At 41.0% G+C, this 22,343-nt stretch overlaps 1 protein-coding gene across 1 annotated transcript in view; it reads left to right on the top strand.

The window, feature by feature from the left end:
- Nucleotides 1-22,343, top strand: part of LOC126484322 (monocarboxylate transporter 12-like) — a 192,601-nt gene that overhangs the window by 54,322 nt on the left and 115,936 nt on the right. Inside the window, exon 2 of the mRNA XM_050107764.1 lies at nt 13,125-13,225. Within this exon, the coding sequence (XP_049963721.1) occupies nt 13,136-13,225 (90 nt within the window). The 5' untranslated portion in view covers nt 13,125-13,135. The remainder of the gene's footprint in view (nt 1-13,124; nt 13,226-22,343) is intronic.

Raw genomic sequence — 22,343 nt, 5'->3', positions numbered from 1 at the left:
TCGGTCACCTCGAAGACGGCGTCTGTAGGGGCGACCATCGACCTAGTGTAGCAAAGTTGTGTTTCACCCGAAGAGTCGACACGTTTCTACCGATCGACGATCGAATCCCGATGGTCTCATGTTCGTAATTGACGACGTCGTTGGGTCAACATGTGAACATGTAGGGGTGATCTGCTGCGGAGCGCCATGTTCAACAATGTACCAAGAACGGTGTGCTCCGAAACACTGGGGCATGCACCAGCATCTTGCATAGATGCCACAGACCACCATCTGCAGACAAGCCCTTGAACCCCATGTTCTGTGAACAGTTGTGTACGTCCAACCATTTAGCGCCTCGTAATAGTTTCTCTGTCCTATCTCTTTCCGCAGATGCTCACGGCAGTAGCACGTGAGCAGTCGACCAACATCGCCTTTTTCGAGATACTTGTTCGCAGGCTCTCCGTAATAACAGTCTGTCCTTTGTTAAAGTCGCTTGTCTCAATGGATTTCCCCATTTTCAGCCCACATCTTCGCTAGAGTCATCACCCGTCATTATCTGCTCCGCTTAAGTACTTTTGTTACCGCGTCGTGTGGTCGGAACACCACCAGGCGGCATCCAACGTCGTAGTGAGCAGTGGTCATCATGTGTTCTCTTATCGGTGTATGTGTATCATTGGAAGTTATTCCTGCATCCATTACAACAATCTTCAGCACTGTCGGCTGGACAAATACAGTTCTCGGTGCTTTCTCCCCCTACAGCTGTTGAAGCTTTCGTAGGGATTCTGTGAGAGACCATGGGGACATCTCCTAAGAAGATTTTTATTTGCAAGATCTCTGTCCTTAGAGTTAACTGCCCCCATAACAGCCAGGTCTATTATGTTCCTGTACACCCAGTTTCTGTAGGTATTTGTTGAACCAAATGATGTGTATTACTCGATGTTGCTTTGAACTGGTTGCCTTGAAACCTCCATTTGCTGTAAAATTTCTTTATTCTCGGCACTGAAATAGAACAACATAGCAGTAACTACAAAGCACATGTGTTTCAAATTCCGAAAGAAAGAAGTAAACAAATAGGGCCTATAAGATCTTTGGTTGCAGATGAATGCATGTATCTTTCCTCTCAAGTCACCCTGTATAGTAATCATAGAATGTCGCCAGGATAGAGCGGGTTTATTCAGAGAGATATCGCGATCGCCCTTGCCGTTCACGACATTTCTTTCCGTGGCTGGAGGCACAAATACGAAATAGTGGCATGGTACAACCGACCTACAGTCCTAACAAAGAAGTCAGGCCATGAAACTTCCTGGCAGATTGAAACTGTGTGCCGGACCGAGACTCGAACTCGGAACCTTTGCCTTTCGCGGGCAAGTGCTCTACCAACTGAGCTACCCGTGCACGACTCACGCCCCGTCCTCACAGCTGTAATTCCGCCAGTACCTCGTCTCCTACCTTAAAAAAGTCAGGACATGTTAGTCCAAGCTTTAACGTCTTCTCGAGAGAAAAGTAACCTGATAGAAGACTACCTACATGACGGTGTCGAAAGATACCTGTATTTTTATTCTGCACGTAGATTGGTACATATTTGGCCGGCGATCAGACAGAATATTACTCGTTGAATAAATATACAGACCGTCAATGTACAGCAGAATTCTTACACATTGTAACAAAGTGTCAACTAGGTCCACCATAAGGACGTTGAAAAGCAGGGCGGTTTTGTTGATTCGTTTGGCAGCTGTTTGATACTTGTCATGGACCTCTCACAAAGACTTGTGCTCTTCATTTCCGCTGACGTATCTTAAAGAAAATGATTGATCATGAACACTATTGTGCTGTGATAGAACATGAGATATTCAATTTGTAATTACTTGAGAACTATTTTCATTGATTTTTTTTCTAGGGCGTAAAAGTGTGTCTTTTTCAAAATCATTATTATTCACAAAGGACACGAAAACAAATCACATTTATTCACAAAGTACATGAAAACAAATCACTTTTCACCCGGTTTATAAAAATCATGGATCATTATCTTTAGAACATGATCAAAACCAATACTGCAAAGTAGTGTGAATCGTGAAGTCAGCCAATGTTTTTTTTTTTGTTTTTTTCCTTTTTTTACCAGTAAGCTTGCGAAATACGTACAAATTTACTGTATAACATCTGGGGCTTCATGAAGCGGTTTGTGCATGGTGCTGTTATGAATAGGAAAGTCCAAAAACCAGAAAATTGTAGCGAAATGCAGGACGACCTGTCGAGGAACGACGCTCAAATAAACATTATTGCTCGTTGGCTCTGAGCACTATGGGACTTAACTTCTGAGGTCATCAGTCCCCTAGGACTTAGAACTACTTAAACCTAACTAACCTAAGGACATCACACACATCCATGCCCGAAGCAGGATTCGAACCTGAGACCGTAGCGGTCGCGCGGTTCCAGACTGAAGCGCCTAGAACCACTCGGCCACACCGGCCGGCCATTATTGCTCGTAAACAGACAGAATGACACAACATTGTTCGATGACACGGTTGGCAATCAGTCACTGTAAACAGCATGAACTGTAAATTGCCACTTGCATGCGTCTGGGACGATCTGAACTGAAACTACCACATAAAACAAGTAGCAGGAAACGCAGATGCCTCACAGAGATTTGATTGAGGAAATCTGAGGAACTATAATGCAAACAGGTTCATGTTCGACGGGTCTCGAGTATTTCTCGACAGTCTGGGACGCTTAACGTAATAGAAGAGATTGAAAAAAATCGAAAAAAGCGACTCATTACTTCATAGTTTCGTCTGGTAAACGTAGAGGTTTACATCATACTACAGTGGCTGCTGGCTTGAATAGAAGTGTTGTGCATCAGTGGGAGGTGTACTCCTACGGTTCCGAGAACCTGCTTTCCAGCTAGCGTCAGGCAACATAATACTTCGTGCAGCATACATTTCGCGGAATGGGAGAGGCTTACCCAACGATTGTTCTTAATGCAAGCCACTCACAAATAGGTGACAGGTATTACAGACGTATATCCTGAGGCTAGCGGAGTATAGATATACAAGCTACTGAGACAAATCTTTTAATTTACTTAAACAGTAATTTTCGGTGATGAATTTCTTTATATTTCTTTGGATCATATATCTGCTATGGGGAACGCCTCAGAAGCAAGCTAGAAACAAATCTCCATTATTAAGACAAGGATACGGTCTCTGTTATGGACAGCGGTTCGCAGACTTGAAGTACATCAGTTCCCACACCAATACACTTGACCGAGACAACGATCCACTTTTACTAAAAATACCAAAAAAATATTTTGCACGGACATTTTAGGTCAAGCACAATCATAAAACATTCATGCTATCGTCCCTTCCCATGTAACAGTTTTAACACCCGAATAGCAAGACGGTAAACGGGGTGCAATTACAGTCCAAGCTGTCAGCAAGCGAGACATGTAGCCCAACACACCTTAGGGAAACGAATAGACAAGTTGTCAAAATATAATAGGAAAACTGATCTTCAGCAACGTGGTATCCTACAGAGTGCTTAGGGTTATTTCTTTATATGTAGATAAAATAATTCGTTTCGAAATACAGTGTCTCATTTTCTATGACAACAATACCAGAAATAACAAAACAGTACTATAAATACAGCATACAATTCAGTCATCATTCAACGTATAGAGTGTTGTAGTGGCGGTGGATTTGGCAGTGAGATAAAACATACTTTGCGCAGTGCTCGGGCGTTTCAACAAGTGATTTCAGCAATTACTTACAGTGAGCGTATTACTTTATTTATTATAACGATGTGAAGCTCTGTAGAGAGCTAGTGTTCTACCAGTGTGAGGAAAAAGTGCATTCCGAAAAAGGTCTGATTCATTGCCGTCACACGAGGCACACATGCATTTGTCACGCTTAGCTCTGCGTCATCTCATCCCACTTAGCCAGCAGATAAAAAGATCAGCTGACTGCCATTGTTGACAGCTGGGATCGAGAGATTCGGAGGACAACGCCCACATGCTAACTTCAGCACTAGGTAAGGGTTCATTCGGCGCCGCTCCAAGCAGCGTTACGTCTGATTCTTCGGTTAACTGAGTTTAGGTTTTATGTTGAATTGACAAAGCTATACTAAAAGGTTTGGTTTCTGTTCATCTTTTATTCTATGAAAGGACAGATGGAATTTGGGTGGGGAGCCTTAGTCACCAATAACGTCAGTCTGGTTATGGAAGTTTTCGAAGAACGAGGCCTGACGTCGGTGCCATTAAAATCTGAATGTTTTTCAGGTATGTAGACGAAATTTATGTTGTTCGGCCTCATGGAAATGAGAATTTGAACAACTTTTTAGATCATCGAATGCATTTAACCTTAATATTCGGTTCACGGTGGAGGTGCAAAAGAATGGCAGCCTTCCGTTCCTCGATATTTCGGTCAGCCAGGCGGCTGATGGTTCGTCGGGAAATGCCGTTTAACGGAAGCTAACTCACAATGATTTGTATCTTCAGGCTGATAGTTCTCGTCATTCGGCTGAGCGTGAAGGGGTACTTCGCACCTTAGTTCATGGGGCCCATGTCACCTTAGACCCTGAAAGTTTGTCAGTTTAGTTTGGCCACCACGAAGTCAACTCTGTCCATATTGGCTTTAGTGAAAAACCGATCAAATACACGGTGCTCTATGGACAATATGTGACTCGGCTGAGAGATTAAAATAATGAGGTTACACGTAAGTCTTTTTGTTTTACGCAGGTAACTGTTCCAGCAGGATTGGTCATATTTTGCAGAAGCGATGTGTGAAGTGTGTTTTTCAATAACCATCTGAGGGCCCTTTATGGGCCTGTAGAGGATGAACTTGGTTTGCTCTTGACGGGTCTCTACCGTACCCCTGCAGTTGTTGCATGTCATACATTGGTCACACCGCAAGAACAGTGCAGGAACAGTGTATTGAGCATAAGCATTACACACGCTTACAAAAGCTGAGCAGATCTGTCATTCCCTTGACTACAGTCATTCGATAGAATGCAACGACACAGAGAAGTGGCGTGCACTTACAGCTGTTGGGATAGTGTTATTATGGAAGCAGTTGAGATTAAATCAGCAAGTGACCTTATATATAGAGACGGAGATTTTCGCATAAATTCAGCTTGGAATACTGCTCTTCTTCTGGCCAAATAACTGAACGACAGAGTTAATGTAACGGTCTGTTGACACATAGTGCGGATTCAGAAAGTACCATTCTTTTGAAGCACGACTAGCTCTTCATTTGCACGAAGTAATGAGTGGCATTGATAGTGGATCTCAAATTGATTCCATATTTCTAGATTTACAGAATGCTTTTAACACAGTTCCTCCAAAGAATCTTCTAATCAAATTGCATGCATATGGAGTATCTTTTTTTAATCATGCGAAGTATTCGTCGTTTCCCGTCAAAAGTGATACCGGGCGTTCCCCAAGGAAGAGTTACAGGCCTTTGCTGTTCGTAATCTATATAAACTATTAGGAGATAATCTGAGCAGCTCTGTTATGTTTGCAGATGATTTTGTTATTTACCTCTAGTAAAGCCATCAAAACCAATTGCAAAATCATTTAGAACATGGCATCTATATTGTGCGAAAATGGACATTTTCTCTAAACAAGGAAACATGTGAGCTCATCCACATGAGTACGAAAAGAAATCCGTTAAACTGCGGTTGCACGATAAATTATACAAATTTAAAAGCTGTCAATTGAACTAAATACGTACGAATTACAGTTACGAACAATTTAAACTGGAATGATCACACAGACAATGTTTTGGGGAAGGCGAACGAAAGACTGCGTTTTGTAGGCAGGACACTTATATCATGCAACAGGTCTACTTTGAGACTGCCTACATTACGCTTGTCCGTCCTCCGCTAGAGTATTGCTGTGAAGAACGGGATCCTTACAACATAGGATTGACGAAGGACATCAAAAAAGTCCGAAGAGGGGTAGCTGATTTGTATTATCGCTAAATATGGAAGGAAGTCTCAAGGGTATATTAAGCGAGGTGGGGTGCCAATCATTAAAACAAATGAGTTTTTGTTTTTGGCGAGATCTTTTCACGAAATCTGAATCACTAACTTTCTCTTCTGAATGTGAAAATAATTTATTTTCGTCAACTAAGTACAGAGAAATGGGCTAAGTCAGAACTCGTACAGAAAGTTTTAAGTGTTCATGTTTCCCATGCGCTGTTAGCGTGAGTGCGTGTGTGTGTGTGTGTGTGTGTGTGTGTGTGTGTGTGTGTGTGTGTGTGGTCCTTCCGCACTGTCTCGCATACCGAGGTTGTAAATTTTCTTAAACAGAGCCCTCTCTCGTTGCATTTGTGTGTTGACAATGGTGGGTGTGCACCTGTCGAAACATAGGTGTTTGTCGAAGGCGTCACCGACTGAATTCCCATAATTTGTTTGAACATAGCTACTCTGATGTAGTTAAAAACATGAAGCTAGACCACTCGTCTGTAACATGCTGAAGATTCCATTATCCGTATCGAACGGTTAAACGGCCATGGGCGACTGGCAAAGACCTCGACAGGCAGCGTGGCTAACAGCTACATGGCGTGGCAACAAGCGGATCGATCAGGCCAAAGTAGTCAGGTTAAGAACATCGATCCTCTCGAATCCTTAGCTTTGACGGTATCCTGGCGTGTAGTATCGACATAGACACAGTGGGTTTGCTGGTGCAGCTATATAAATCTGAAGATGATCCGGGGTGATCGAAGCTAGTCATAATGTATAAATATGCAACAGGGACTGGACAAAAAACTTACTTATTAGGGTGGCCACACGAACCGCAGTCAGCCTCCTCCATCTTCCTCGATTCATGTAGTCGTCTCCAGCTATTCCCATCATACACATATCCTCTCTGACCCGTCAGTCCACCTCAGTTGTGGTCTTCCCCTCGATCTGGCGCCTATGATGTGATGATCCACCACCTGGCTGGCAATCTGGCCTTCTCTACGATCCCATGCCACTTCCGTCTCCTCTTTCCAAACACATCCACAATGTCCAGCGACTTGTACAACTCCTCCAATTCGCGGTTATTCTTTTTTCTCCTGCCGTCTCCATCCTTCATTGGCGTAAAAATCTGTCTCAGAACAGCACTCTCAAATTTCAGGAGTTTTCTTTCGATCTTTTGTGTCGTAATGAAGATCTCTGCTTCGCATAAGACAGCAGGCTGCATTGATGTCTTGTAGATTCTGGATTCTTGCCATTATTTCATGGTCCACCTCACTCCTTTCACTGAGTCTTGCCTCCATATCTGAACTCTCTCTCTTTCAAAAATTTTACCATCTACATCTAAAACTGTGTGCTTTTTCTCTCTGCCCACTACGATGTATCCGATCTTATTCATATTCATCCTCAAGCCAGACCTCATTGCCTCTCCCATTAACATTCTTGTCATCTGAACCACGTCTTGCTCATTCAGTGCTATTAAAACTAAATCATTCAGCACAGTCTTGATACTTCTACCTGGCGGTATTCCTGTCTCCAGGCTTGCTACCTTTCTCAGTGCTCTTTCCAGAACCGGCATAACGAGAAGGGGGGAGAGGCAGTCTCTCTGTTGCACTCCACACTTCACATTGAATTTCTCTGATGTCTTTCCGTTCACCTTCTTTGTGATTTTTGTCTCTTGAATACGTGCTTGTGCTAATTTTATTAGTTTCCTGGGAACCTGCGCCCTTTCCAGTTCTTGCCGTATTGCTTGCCTGTTTCCACTACCATACGCATCTTGGAACAATGAACATCTCTGCGAAATTCCCAGCTCTTTGATAGCATTTGCCTTGATTTTCCCTCTCTAAAACCTGCTTGTAGGAATCGAAGTACTTCCTCGACGTATCCTATTAGCTGCTTCATCGTGCTAAGGATCATGTATGTTGTGCATAGTAAGGTAATTCCTCTGTGGCTCCAAATTTTGTACTATCGAATTGAGCTATGATGAACAAGACCGCTTCAGCTGTATGGGAAATCTTTATTTCTGATCCAACTAGTTTCGCGGCGTTAGATCCACATCTTCAACAACGTTTGGAATGAATTATAAATCTGGATCCCTGAATACGTGGGTTTAATGCTGCGAAACTAGTTGTATCAGAAATAAAGATTTGTCATACAGCTGAAGCGGTCGTATTTATCGTGGTTTAATTCCCCTATAGTTACTTAATCTCATTGGCTCTCCTTTATTCAGTATTCTGCAAATGACAGAGTGCTTCCATTCTGCCCGGATCCTCTCCTCCAAATTAAACATATTAAGTCGTACAGTCTCTTGCAGGATCTCTCTTCCCTCTTTCAGTATCTCTGCAGGTAAGCAATCTATTCCTGGTGCCTTTCTTCTCTTCATCATTTTTAAGGCTTTGTCTACCTCTTCAATCCCCAGCAGTTCATTATCTGCAGCTGCCGTTGTTACTCCGTCTTCTCTGTACAATTCTTCCACTTCTTCTTCAGATGCTGCTGTCGCAACGCTGCTGATGGTGTCGTCCACATTCAAGAGATTTGCGAAACAGTTTTCCCATTCCTCCATAGCTTCCGTTTCATCTGTTTTCATTTGTCCTGCTCGACTTTTGGTCACGTCAGTTCTTAAGTCATATACTGTAAATGCGGGTCATTCCTCGTCAAATCAACAAATGAAACCATCGTTTTCAACCTTACCCTCTTGGATTTAAATGAAATTAAGTATGCCTATAGTACTTATAAATAGTAGCTCAAGTTAACTTTTTCACACTTTTCTGATAAAAAGTTACCGAGTAATGGATTTTCAAAAAATTAAAAAATGACAAATTTTTGACTCACCGAACAATGTTGTTTTCTTTATAACTGGTGTTCTAATTAAGCTAGAACAATAAAATTTCCTTCATTGGAAAGCTCTTTTAAAGAGCTTTTATATGATACCAAACATCATTAGTTTAATATATATACACAAATGGTTAAAAAACAACATTGTTGAATTTACCGAATTTTGAAAATCTGTATTTTTAAAATTCTCAAAAAAATAGATGTGAAAAATACACTTTACATCTACATATTCTCAAAGTTTCAACTTGGGATGACCATGGGATCACAATGAAAAGCAATTTTATGTTTACCACGTTTCTCCAAAATCACAGTCAGATAGGTGAATTTCTATTATTTTGCTACATATGAAAATATTACAGTGTTAGGTTTTGTTACATGGTCCACAAATCGTACTTTTGAAATGAATAACTGCATATTAAACTTTGATGCTAACTATTTATTAATAGCTGTAAAACCATGGGAAAAAAAGGAAGCCATCTCTCATGTTAAAGATTATATATAAAATGATTCTTTGGTGTTACTATCTGCAATCTATTCAGTATTTTATCTCTGGTTAATATTGTCAGCAATTTTCACCTATTGTTGAAAGTGACCCACACGTTCTTTTGTTGTGAGGCAGCTGTAGTGAAATTATGTGATTAACTCTGAAATGTGTTTTGATTCTAGCTTAATGGTACTTTTGTACAAACCTCATAAGAGTCTGTAAGTTTGTATGCCTACAACCAGCTAATGTTTGCATAATATTAACATAATGAAATATTTTTTTACAGGAAGTGAAAGAATAGAGAAGTAATATTGTGTAGTATTGAATATAGAAAGCTGGGGCATTCAACTTTAAAAACATTTTTTTAAATTAGTTTGTTCACTTGAGAAATATAAAATGCCTAAAATTTCAGCTTTGTGCTGTAATCCATTTAATGAAAAGGGCCACAACAACCACAAGAAAAACTTACGGCCTGTTTCACAATGGATGATAGCAAGAAAACCTTACTTAACTTTAAATCAAAAAGTGTGTGACAACTGCCGTAGAAAAATTGCAAGAGTAGAAATTTGTGATATGTCTAGCACAGAAAATGATGATGATCTACTGTATTGTGTGGTGAAGCAAGAAAGTGAAAAGCTTTTATGTGATAGTGACGTATAAGACATTGCAGCAAGTGAGGCCTTAGAAAGGTTGAATCGCCAATTAAGAAGAAACAACTGTGTGAAGCAAAATATCCTAAGGAAAAACTGATTAAATTAACTTCAACAATTCCAAAAAAGGTATTAATGCTTCCTTCCGAAAAAGAAGAAGAGGTACATGATCATGTAGAATCTGAGATGATCAGTCAGCTAAAAGATAAATTTCGTACATGTACATCTCGAAGTAAACAGATGGAAATTCTTACCATTTTACCTAAAAGCTGGAGTGTTAAGAAGATTCAAGGTGAATTTAATGTAACAAATTACGTGGCTCGAAGAGTAAAAGATTTGGTGAAGGCCAAGGGAATTTTGTCTTCAACAAACCCAAAACCTGGCAAGACTCTTGATCAAACAACTGCTGATTTTGTTAGAAACTTTTATTGTTCTGGTGAAATAAGCACGGCAATGCCTGGGAAAAAATATTTTGTGCTTGTGAGAGATAACGGAGAAAAACTGCAAGTACAAAAACGGCTAGTTTTAAGTAATTTGTAAGAAATTTACGCGAACTTTAAAGACAACCGTCCAGAGTTCCAGTTTGGATTTTCGAAGTTTGTAGACCTACGTCCCAAAAATTGTGTTTTAGCTGGAAGTAGTGGTACACATAGTGTCTGTGTGTGTACTACCCATCAAAACTTCAAACTCATGCTGACTGGATGTAACATTCCTCAGCCGACAAAGGATGAAGACAATCCAATAAATACTTACAAAGACTGCATTGCAAGAGTTGTATGTAATCCGTCATTACCTGCTTGTCATTTTGGTGAATGTAAATTCTGCCCTGGCCCTGAAACATTCAAGACATATTTACAAGATTTGTTGAATACTAATGATATTGATAATCATCTGACAACTTTATTGATTGTTTTTTTTTTTTTTTTGATAAATTAAAATCGCTTACACGACATTCATTTGTTGCTAGTCAACAATCAATCTTCCAAAAGAGACTGAGAAATTAAGTTAAAGAAGGCGAGATCTTAGCGATCTGTGACTTTTCTGAGAATTACTCCTTTGTCATCCAGGACGAAGTTCAAGGCTATCACTGGACAGACATGCAAGCAACGATTCATCCCATTGTTGCTTATTACAAGGATGGGAACAAACTCGAGCACACAAGTCTTGTAAACATATCAGAATGCCTAACACATGACACTGTTGCTGTGAATTTGTTCCAATCGTACTTGATGGACTTCCTGACTGTTAAATTCGGTAGAAAACCAAGAAAAATATATTATTTCTCTGATGGAGCAGCAGCTCATTATAAAAATAGGAAGAACTCTATCAACCTGTGCCATCATGAAGAAGATTTCCAAACTGAAGCTGCATGGCATTTTTTAGCCACCTCGCATGGGAAGGGAGCTAGTGATGGTGTTGGTGGAACAGTTAAACGACTTGCAGCTCGAGCAAGTCTGCAACGGCCGTACAGTGATCAAATAATGACACCAAAACAACTTTATATGTTTGCCAAGGATAACACAGAAGGAATGAACTTCAAGTATGCTACTAAAGAAGATCACAAAAATGAAGAAATGAAACTTATGGAGAGATTTGAGAAATGCTGCAAAATTGTAGGGACACAAAAACTTCACACTTTTATTCCTTTTAGCAAGGACAAAATAATAACAAAACTCTGACGATAGTAAAATTGAACTGGTGGCAATTGCTGATAGTGATACAATACCGGTCAAAGACATAAAAGGATATGTTGCTTGTGATTATAATGGACACTGGTGGTTAACCTGTGTACTTGAAAAAAATCAGTAGAAGGATGAAATCACAGTTAGTTTCTTACATCCACATGGACCGTCACCATCTTTCACATTTCCGAGTCATCCAGACATTCTTTCCATAAACAGTAAGGAAGAAGTGGCAATCGTGAACCCTCAAACTGCTACAGGGCGAACAATAAGTTATCCAGTGCAGAAATGTTGATGTGCAACAGACTGATTAGTTTGAAGTATGAAGAAGTGAACTAATAGGACGCCTGTTTGTAAATAATAGTAATTACTAACTGAATTTAGGTCTGATCTCAGGTATTCATCTTTCTGTGTTTTTTTATTTATTTATTTATTTTAAGTTTTCATTTTGTATTTATTAATTACAGAAGCGTAAAACATATGTTCTTTTGTCAATTATAAGTTATTTTTAATTTCCACATTTTACAACAACATACAGCTGGTGAGAAGTGGGCCTAATATCTAAAATAAATTAGTTTTTACGAATTTTTAAAGCACTACCCTTAATGTAAATTTGCTTTTGATAGTGATCCCATGCTCATCCCAAGTTGAAACTATCAGAATATGTAGATGTTAAGTGTATCTTTCACATCTATTTTTTGAGAATTTTAAAAATAGAGTTTTTCAAAATTCAGTAAAATCAACAATATTGTTTTTTAACGATTTTTGTAGATATATTAAACTAACGATATTTGGTATCATATAAAAGCTCCTTAAAAGAGCTTTCCAATGAAGTAAAATTTATTGTTCTAACTTAATTAGAACACGAGTTGTAAAGAAACAACATTGTTCCGCGAGTCAAAAATTTGTCATCTTTTCAGTTTTTGAAGGTCCATTACTCGGTAACTTTTTCTCAGAAAAATGCGAAAAAAATAATTTGTGTCATGATTTATGAGTAATATATGCATACTTAGTTTCAGAAAAATCTGAGAGGGTCAGGTTGTAGCACTTGTTGATTTGACATGGAATTGCCCATGCCTCTTGTATTGCCTACTGATCGATCCTTTTCTGCCAGTGTCATCTTGCTGTTCATATACCCTCAGTTGTCTGTTCGGAGGACATTTCTTGTTTCTCTAAATGCCTCCATGTAGGTCCATACTGGAAAGTAAACGATATATAAACATTTTTTCTTAGCTTTATCGTTGTCATAACGAGTAAGAGAGATTTTGCCTCAGAGGCTTCCATGCCTAATTCCGCCACCAGCCAAGAAGGTGCTCTAAAAGTCCGAACCTGCGTTTCCTCTACAGACACTTGGGGGAAAACTAACCTGTTTGCTTAGATGGGACAGCAACCAATTCACCACTTCGTTATCATGATTTAGAACCACTGGACAAACATTCGACAACAGCCATCAGTTTCTGTTCCATCTTGTCCACCTGAGCGAGCGTTGCATTCCTGATGGCCAAATTGAACATAAATTATATCGTCGTTTCCGTGTTGTTACAGATGCGGCAGAGATGACGGCATCATCGACGCCTCAGTACGAGCTGGTGCCCCCTGACGGGGGCTGGGGCTGGATCGTCGTTCTGGGAGTCTTTCTCAGTCACGTGAGTTCTTCCTGCCAATACTGTACTGTCCAGTGGTTTTTGATGAATTCTGTTTAATCCTATAGCAGTTGTGAACTGTGGATGATACTAGGCCGAATAATAGAGGTGTAGTTGAGGAAAAAATGGTAATACAGTTGTTTGGAACACCACACTAGAAAGTATTATAGAGGAGGGCATTCTATCGACAATGATATGTTACCCTGTAGACTATTTTACGATAAATAACGGTAGTTATGTGTGAAACGTATTTGGCTGTAGACTTAGGAAACTATGTGACAATACCTCCAGTTATCAATGTGAAAGCAAGTACTTTTAAATTCCCATGTATTCTGATCTACAATCGCCTTTACTTCCCCATTTTTAAATACGAACATAACTATAGAAATTACTGTTGATGTATTCGATATCAGTTAATCTAAACTGCATATGACTATCTGTAAATGAGACTGAACATAAACAATAGTTATAAACAATACATAGAATGGCTATCTGATGAAACAATCACACACAATGGCCAACTGTTGAGTAACAAAAATATGCCCTGTTGGAAAAACGCACCAACTCATGTCATATGGAATTTTGTAAATGAATATTGTCCCAAATTGTCTCTCAAAAGGTTCATTTACGCCCCACTAAAGGTTGTTACCTTGCAATGGGTACCTTGTCTCTTCTCTGTCGGCACGCAGCAAGAAAGTGAAGTGCCTGTATCTGAAATAAACCACTGCGCGGCAAACTACCTCATCCTCCTTTATTCCATTTTCGTAAATTGAACTTTACTCTTTGCCTTTCTGACTGGAATACTTTAACTAACAGTGGGGGAAGGAAGCTAAGCAAAATAATGATCACATGACTGATTTTTCACGCTCGACAACAAAAAGTAGATATTGTTAAAAACAAAACTCTTGTAGCAAAATAAACTCACTGCAGATGACCTTTTTTTTTTCAAATAAAATCGTCTTCCTCAGTTATGTACCAGGGAGTATGTCTGTTCTTTGTGCGGTACGTCCGCCATTCAAGTTTTTCACTCTGCCACGACACAACACTATATCTCGCTCTCAGGTCGATAACTGTTTCCGATTCCTTCGCTCGCATGAGCTCTGCTCAACAACACAGTCTGTGGCAGCCAAATAATAACATTATCCCTCATGTCTTCAGCCTCGCAAAATTGCTCACAGTAGTAAATCTTTCACTTAAACTGTCAAATATACCAAACAGTCATTTCTCATGATATATATACATCTTTCGTAATCATTCTCCTAATACGTGTACCTCTCATTCATATGGTCGCGCGTTGCCAACTTTTGGCAGATTCTTATTCAATCGCATAAGATCTAGTTCCATCAGACCGAGCAGTTGAAGGTAAATTTAAGAAGCCATAAAATCTAATAATGCTGTAAGGAGGGAGGGCGCAAAGCGTTAATTACATGTGTATACCGGGAAATAATGTTAAGGTGGATGAAGAGTTTATCACCCACTACTCGGAGAGGAATGCTCTGGATGCTGGAATATAGTGTCTCAGATTACTGAAAATGTTACATACGAATATACAGTTCCAATGATTGATATATCTGTTAATTAATAGAATGTCTTTGACAATGCATAAAGATAAAGCTGCTGTCAGGAGGTTTTATCCGAGTTTTTGATGTCATCAGTAATCTAACCGCGAGCGGTGAGGTAATTATTCATCTGTCAGAGTTCATAAGCATGCATCGTGCGCATGGGTTTGTAAAAGGCTACAGTGCGCACTATTGTTTATAGGAGTGTAGATCAGCTGTGAGCAAAAATAGGATGTAATCTAACGCTGGCCATTTTACAAGGCATTGCACAGTGGAGACAAAGAAAAAACCTAAAACACATTATCGCTAATTACGCTGAGCTTGCTTTGCGACCACGTCTCGAAAACCGCAGTTATTACTTTGGCGACCACTAACCTTTGTCAAAGTCTCTTTATGTTTCTAGAGTACTATTTCTGTGGAAAAAGAAGTTCATGGGACCCCACTTGTCTCTGAGATGAGATACACTTCCACCAATTTATCAGACCTTAGAAGGGATAGGTTAATACGACATATTGTTAGGCCTGAAGGAATAGTTAGTTTGGTAATGAGGGAAGCGTAGGGCATAACTACTTAAAAGGGTAGGCTGAAACGGATATAGGTTGCAGTAACCACGCAGAGATGAAGTCGCTTGTACAGTATTCGTTAGAGGCGACATTACCAGAATTTGAACTTATGACATACGTGAAGGAACAGTTACCCACATAACTGATGTGTAATCTTATCGTTTCTTAGTAACTCGGTCACTACATCAGGCTGGTGCTTAAGTTCGTAGCGTTTTCCCATAAGTTTCATAAATAAAAGGAATACACATGACAGAGACCTTATTCCCCAATAACATATTCTCCTTCACTGTTTACAACAGTCTGCCAACGCTGAGGTAGCTTTTCGATTCCGCGATTGTAGAAATGACGTAGTTTTGAGGCGATGAACTCGTCGAGCCCTGCTCGGACCGCATTTTCATCCGGAAACTAAATTCCTTGAAGGTTGTTCGACAGAGAGCAGAGAAGTTGAAAATCCAAGGGGTAAGATCAGGTGAAAAAGGTGGGTGCGGGATGCCTTCCCAACTCAACTCCTGTATCGAGTTTTTTGTCAGTCTAACAGAATGCTGGCGGGCGTTATCGTGGAGTAGCATCACCTCACGCTGTCATCCTGGTCGTTGTTCGTGCATTGCGTCTGCAAGAAGACGTCTCAGTTGTTGACAATAAATGTCACCAGTGATGGCCACATTTCGGGGAAGCAATTTGTAGTACACCAAATCGTCACTGTTCACCTACATCTACACCTACATCTACATCTACATGGATTCTCTGCAAATCGCATTTAAGTGCCTGGCAGAGGCACCTTCACAATTCTCTATTATTCCAATCTCGTATAGCGCGCGGAAAGATTGAACACCTATATCTTTCCGTAGCAGCTCTGATTTCCCTTATTTTATCGTGGTGATCGTTCCTCCCTATGTAGGTAGGTGTCAACAAAATATTTTTTCATTCGGAGGAGAAAGTTGGTGACTGGAATTTCGTGAGAAGATTCCGTCGCAACGAAAAACGCCTTTCCTTTAATGATGTCCATCCCAAATCCTGTATCATTTCCGTGACACTCTCTCCCATATTTCGCGATAATACAGAACGTGCTGCCTTTCTTTGAACTTTTTCGATGTGCTCCGTCAGTCCTATCTGGTAAGGATCCCACACAGTGCAGCAGTATCCTAAAAGAGGACGGACAAGCGTAGTGTAGGCAGTCTCCTTAGTAGGTCTGTTACATTTTATAAGTCTCCTGCCAATAAAACGCAGTCTTTGGTTAGCCTTCCCCACTACATTTTCTACGTGTTCCTTCCAATTTAAGTTGTTCGTAATTGTAATACCTAGGTATTTAGTTGAATTTACCGCTTTCAGATTAGACTGATTTGTCGTGTAACCGAAGTTTACCGATTTCCTTTTGGCACTCGTGTGGATGACCTCACACTTGTCGTTATTTAAGGTCAACTGCCACTTTTCGCACCATTCCGACATTTCTTCTAAATCGTTTTGCAGTTTGTTTTGATCTTCTGATGACTTTATTAGTCGATAAACGACAGCGTCATCTGCAAACAACCGAAGACGGCTGCTCAGATTGTCTCCCAAATCATTTATATAGATAAGGAACAGCAAAGGGCCTATAACACTACCTTGGGGAACGCCATAATTCACTTCTGTTGTTTTCTTCGAGGTAATTCATTATGATCGAACAGAATATATGTTCTAAAATCCTGCTGCATATCGACATTAACGATACGGGCCTGTAATTTAGTGGATTACTCCTACTACCTTTCTTGAATATTGGTGTGCCCTGTGCAACTTTCCATCTTTGGGTACGGATCTTTGGTCGAGCGAACGGTTGTATATGATTGTTAAGTACGGAGCTAATGCATCAGCATACTCCGAAAGGAACCTAATTGGTATACAGTCTGGACTAGAAGATTTGCTTTTATTAAGTGATTTGAGTTGCTTCACTACTGCGAGGATATTTACTTCTACGTTACTCATGTTGGCAGCTGTTTCGATTCGAATTCTGGAATATTTACTTCGTCTTCTTTTGTGATGTCATTTCGGAAGGCTGTGTTTAGTACCTCTGCTTTAGCAGCACTGTCTTCTATAGTATCTCCATTGCTATCGTGCAGAGAAGGCATTGATTGTTTCTTGCCGCTAACATACTTCACATACGACCAGAATCTCTTTGGGTTTTTCTGCCGGGTTTCTGGACAGAGTTTCGTTGTGGAAACTGTTATAGTTATCTATCATTGAAGTCCGCACTAAATTTGAGCTTCTGTATAAGATCGCCAATCTTGGGGATTTTGCGTCTGTTTAAATTTGGCATGTTTGTTTCGTTGTTTCTGCAACAGTGTTCGAACTCGTTTTGTGTACCAAGGACGATCAGCTCCGTCGTTTGTTAATTTATTTGGTATAAATCTCTCAATTGCTGCCGATACTATTTCTCTGAATTTAAGCCACATCTGGTCTACACTTATATTATTAATTTGGAATGAGTGGAGATTGTCTCTCAGGAAGGCGTCAAGTGAATTTTTATCTGCTTTTTTGAATAGGTATATTTTTCGCTTATTTTTCGAGGATTTGGGGATTAAATTATTCAATCTTGCTACGACAGCCCTTTGTTCACTAATCCCTGAATCGGTTTTTATGCTCGTTATTAACTCAGGATTATTTGTTGCTAAGAGCTCAAGTGTGTTTTCACAACGGTTTACTATTCGCGTGGGCTCAAGAACTAATTGCTCCAAATAATATTCAGAGAATGCGTTTAGCACAATTTCGGATGATATTTTATGCGTATCTCCGGAATTAAACATGTATTTTCGCCAACATATCGAGGGTAAATTAAAGTCATCACCAACTATTATCGTCTGAGTCGGGTACGTGTTTGAAATCAAACTCAAGTTCTTTTTGAACCTTTCAGCAACTGTATCATCTCAATTGGGAGGTCGGTAAAAGGTTCCAATTATTATTTTATTCCGGTTGCCAGCAATGACCTCTACCCATACTAACTCACACAAAGTATCTACTTCAATTTCGCGACAAGATAAGCTATTTCTGACACAGCAAACACGCCACCGCCAACCGTGTTTAGCCTATTCTTTCGGATCACCGTTGGGTTCTTGGCAAAAATTTGGGCTGAGCTTATGTCCGGCTTTAGCCGGCTTTCAGTGCCTGTAACGATTTGAGCATCAATGCTTTGTATTAGCGCTTGGAGCTCTGGTACTTTCCCAACACAGCTACGACAGTTTATAACTGTTATACCAACGGTTCCTGTATCTACGTTTTTCCTGTGTTCAGCTTGCACCCTTTGTGACTGAAGCCCTTCTTGTGTTTTCCCGAGACCCTCTAATCTAAAAAAACCGGCAGCCTACACGGTCGGAGAACCGTCTGAGCCTCTGATTCAGACCCTCCACTCGGCTCTGTACCAGAGGTCCGCAATCGGTCCTGTCAACTATGCTGCAAATTGTCAGCTCTGCTTTCGTCTTGCAAGCAAGCCTGGCAGCCTTTACCACTTCTGTTAGCCGCTCGAAACCAGAGAGAATCTCATCTGATCCAAAGTGACACACACCATTGGTACCGACATGAGCCACCACCTGCAGTTGGCTGCACCCTGTGCATCAAATGCATAACATTATTTTTTGTGGGTGCGCGCAGATCTATGTAGGATGAGCTGCGGCTTTGTATTGTCTCAATAATTCCTTCCTTTTCCTTGTGTTAGCAAAAGGACACCATCTCTCTTCGCAAATAAAGATATAGGATAGGAATGGTCGGTGTTGTTCATGAGCCAATTGGTGACGAGCAAGCAGCGATACACATATGGCCAGCCGCTGACTTTTGTGATTTTGGCTTAGAGCATGCGGTGCCCATACACCCGTTGTTTGAACCTTTCTCACTGTATGCAAATGTCGCACAGTGGTGACATCATCACAGATCATCACATTTGCCAGTTATTGAGTATACTGACGTGGATAATTATGGATTAAAGCGTTTAACCCATCTTTATCCAACCCAGAAGGTCTTCCCGAACGTGAAGAGCCACTAATGTCAAAATGATCGTCCTTAAAACGAGAAACCATATTTTCTTGGTGTGCTCTGCGCGATGGTTTCATCCCCATACCCGACGCAAATGTTTGTGGCTGCCTCCGCTAATGCCATCGTCTACTGAACTCAAACAGAAAAAATTGTTGACGTGCTCCGATTTCTCCAATTGTCACTTCATTTTCTAGCATCCGTAGCTCCACTCACTATCTCCTTATAACAAAATGACAATACGTAAACTCAAATAGCAACAGTGAACTACAAATAAAAAAAATGACAATCATAAATAAAGCCTTAACAACCGGAATACTAACACGCAAAACAAAAACACTAAGAACTTATACACGAACATAACATCGCAAATAGTTAAGGTTTGCAAAAGAATAAAATAGTTTAGCAAATAGAACCTCTAGATTATACTCCTACAGCCCTCATTCACTGGAAACATTCCGGAAAGCCTTTTGTGTATTTCAGATAGCAGGTCTTAATGAAGATTCCTCCCATAGGTCAGCTTGTTTAAGGGGGGAAACAACATTAGGAGGCGGTTTGACACTGATTTTTTGGGATTTTTTTTCGGGTGGGAAGAATTGATTAGAATTTAATCAAATTTTTACATCATTTCATTCATAATTCGAAAAGTTTCTGTGAATGTTTTTGAATAATTTCAGCCAAAAATAACAAAGTTACGATGTGATGTCCGCTGAAGGTTGTGGGTGTAGTGCCCCAATTGCATGCAGTGTAGCAATACTGATTTTCATCTGAAATCAAAAAGGTTTTGATTTTACATTAATAACTTATTTTCTAAGAATATGAACCTCAATGCAGGTAAAAATAATGAAAATTACAAATTTTTCAGGCGTTGGAACAATTTGATTCGGTTTTCACGATTTTTTCTCTAATTATGCAAAGAAAAATACCCTTAAAATCACGATATCATCTCACAAGTTGGTTCATATAATTCTTAATACTATAAAGAATCATACCATCGATTTTCATAATATCGGTGCTATACTTTTTTAGTTAGACAGCACGCAAATGTGAAAAAAGTCATTTCGAGATAAACACGTTTGAAAAATAAATTCTCGGAAACTAGAAATTCAAGGAAGTTAACAGTAATGTAAACTGCTTACCGATTAATCTGCGACTCCGGCACCGTATAGCAATCCTTCTTCTTACTCGTAGGCTTCGTTTTGCGCTTGCAGCAGTGCTTTCCGAGATTTCTGACCTTCCTTCGATTCCAATGAACGACGTCGATTTTGCCGGCTCACGCGCTGGTTGTCCATTTGTTCTACATAATTAAAGCTTTGCGTGCCTACAACAATTCCTGGCTCGTTCATGACTATCAGAAGGGATGAATTTCCTTCATTGAAGAAGCCCGTTGCTAAATACGATGCCATTTTACCGACTTCCCGGAGTGCAAGTGCTTAGGAGCTAATTCCGATTTAGTGGAAATGGAACGTTCATTCTTTGATTAATCTTCTGCGCTCGAACATGAAGCCGATGTGCACTCGGTTCTATGCTCATAAAATCTAAACGAATGCGAATTTCGCTTTGAAATTTTGACAGCGTATTCTTGGATATTTAAGCTAACGATTTATGCAATTAAAAAAACATCGCATTTTTTTGAACCTTCTAATGTGGTTTCCCCCCTTAATCCCTTGTGTAATACCTGTCACTCGAAGTTTTACGTTTGCTAAGAGTCATATTTTAGGAACAGCACTGCTTTATGAAGCAGACTGTCGGTAGGGACTCTCTGTAATCCCAGACTGAGCGCTGTGAACTGCTGCTAGTCCATTCACAGCGTCGCCGAGGTGTAGACGGAGCAGATGCGCCACGCGCCATCGCACCCCAAGAGAGAGGAAATTCTCCAGTCGCCAAAGCGCAGGCGCTCTGCTAATCTTCTTTGTATGGAACGCCAAAGCGAATTAGAGGCAAGCGAGGATCTCAGCTACGCTTCAGGGAACCGACTGAAATACTTTGGGCTAGCTTGACGTTGCCCTCCCGCTAGCAAGCTCTAACTACGGTTCATAGGAGGAAAGATACCACCGAGTTCGTTATGCACAAAGAACTCTCACTAGGAGGGGTTTTTCATTCTCTGAGAGAGCTGGTGTGATTAAAACAACTGTAATATCTGAAATTGTTTATGTGCAAATGCTACATATATACACTCTTGGAAATGGAAAACAGAACACATTGACACCGGTGTGTCAGACCCACCATACTTGCTCCGGACACTGCGAGAGGGCTGTACGAGCAATGATCACACGCACGGCACAGCGGACACACCAGGAACCGTGGTGTTGGCCGTCGAATGGCGCTAGCTGCGCAGCATTTGTGCACCGCCGCCGTCAGTGTCAGCCAGTTTGCCGTGGCATACGGAGCTCCATCGCAGTCTTTAACACTGGTAGCATGCCGCGACAGCGTGGACGTGAACCGTATGTGCAGTTGACGGACTTTGAGCGAGGGCGTATAGTGGGCATGCGGGAGGCCGGGTGGACGTACCGCCGAAATGCTCAACACGTGGGGCGTGAGGTCTCCACAGTACATCGATGTTGTCGCCAGTGGTCGGCGGAAGGTGCACGTGCCCGTCGACCTGGGACCGGACCGGAGCGACGCACGGATGCACGCCAAGACCGCAGGATCCTACGCAGTGCCGTAGGGGACCGCACCGCCACTTCCCAGCAAATTAGGGACACTGTTGCTCCTGGGGTATCGGCGAGGACCATTCGCAACCGTCTCCATGAAGCTGGGCTACGGTCCCGCACACCGTTAGGCCGTCTTCCGCTCACGCCCCAACATCGTGCAGCCCGCCTCCAGTGGTGTCGCGACAGGCGTGAATGGAGGGACGAATGGAGACGTGTCGTCTTCAGCGATGAGAGTCGCTTCTGCCTTGGTGCCAATGATGGTCGTATGCGTGTTTGGCGCCGTGCAGGTGAGCGCCACAATCAGGACTGCATACGACCGAGGCACACAGGGCCAACACCCGGCATCATGGTG

Source organism: Schistocerca serialis, chromosome 6, assembly GCF_023864345.2.
Source record: "Schistocerca serialis cubense isolate TAMUIC-IGC-003099 chromosome 6, iqSchSeri2.2, whole genome shotgun sequence".
Lineage (NCBI taxonomy): Eukaryota > Metazoa > Arthropoda > Insecta > Orthoptera > Acrididae > Schistocerca > Schistocerca serialis.
Note: the sequence above shows the minus strand (reverse complement) of the source record. Positions and strands in the feature narration are given on the sequence as shown.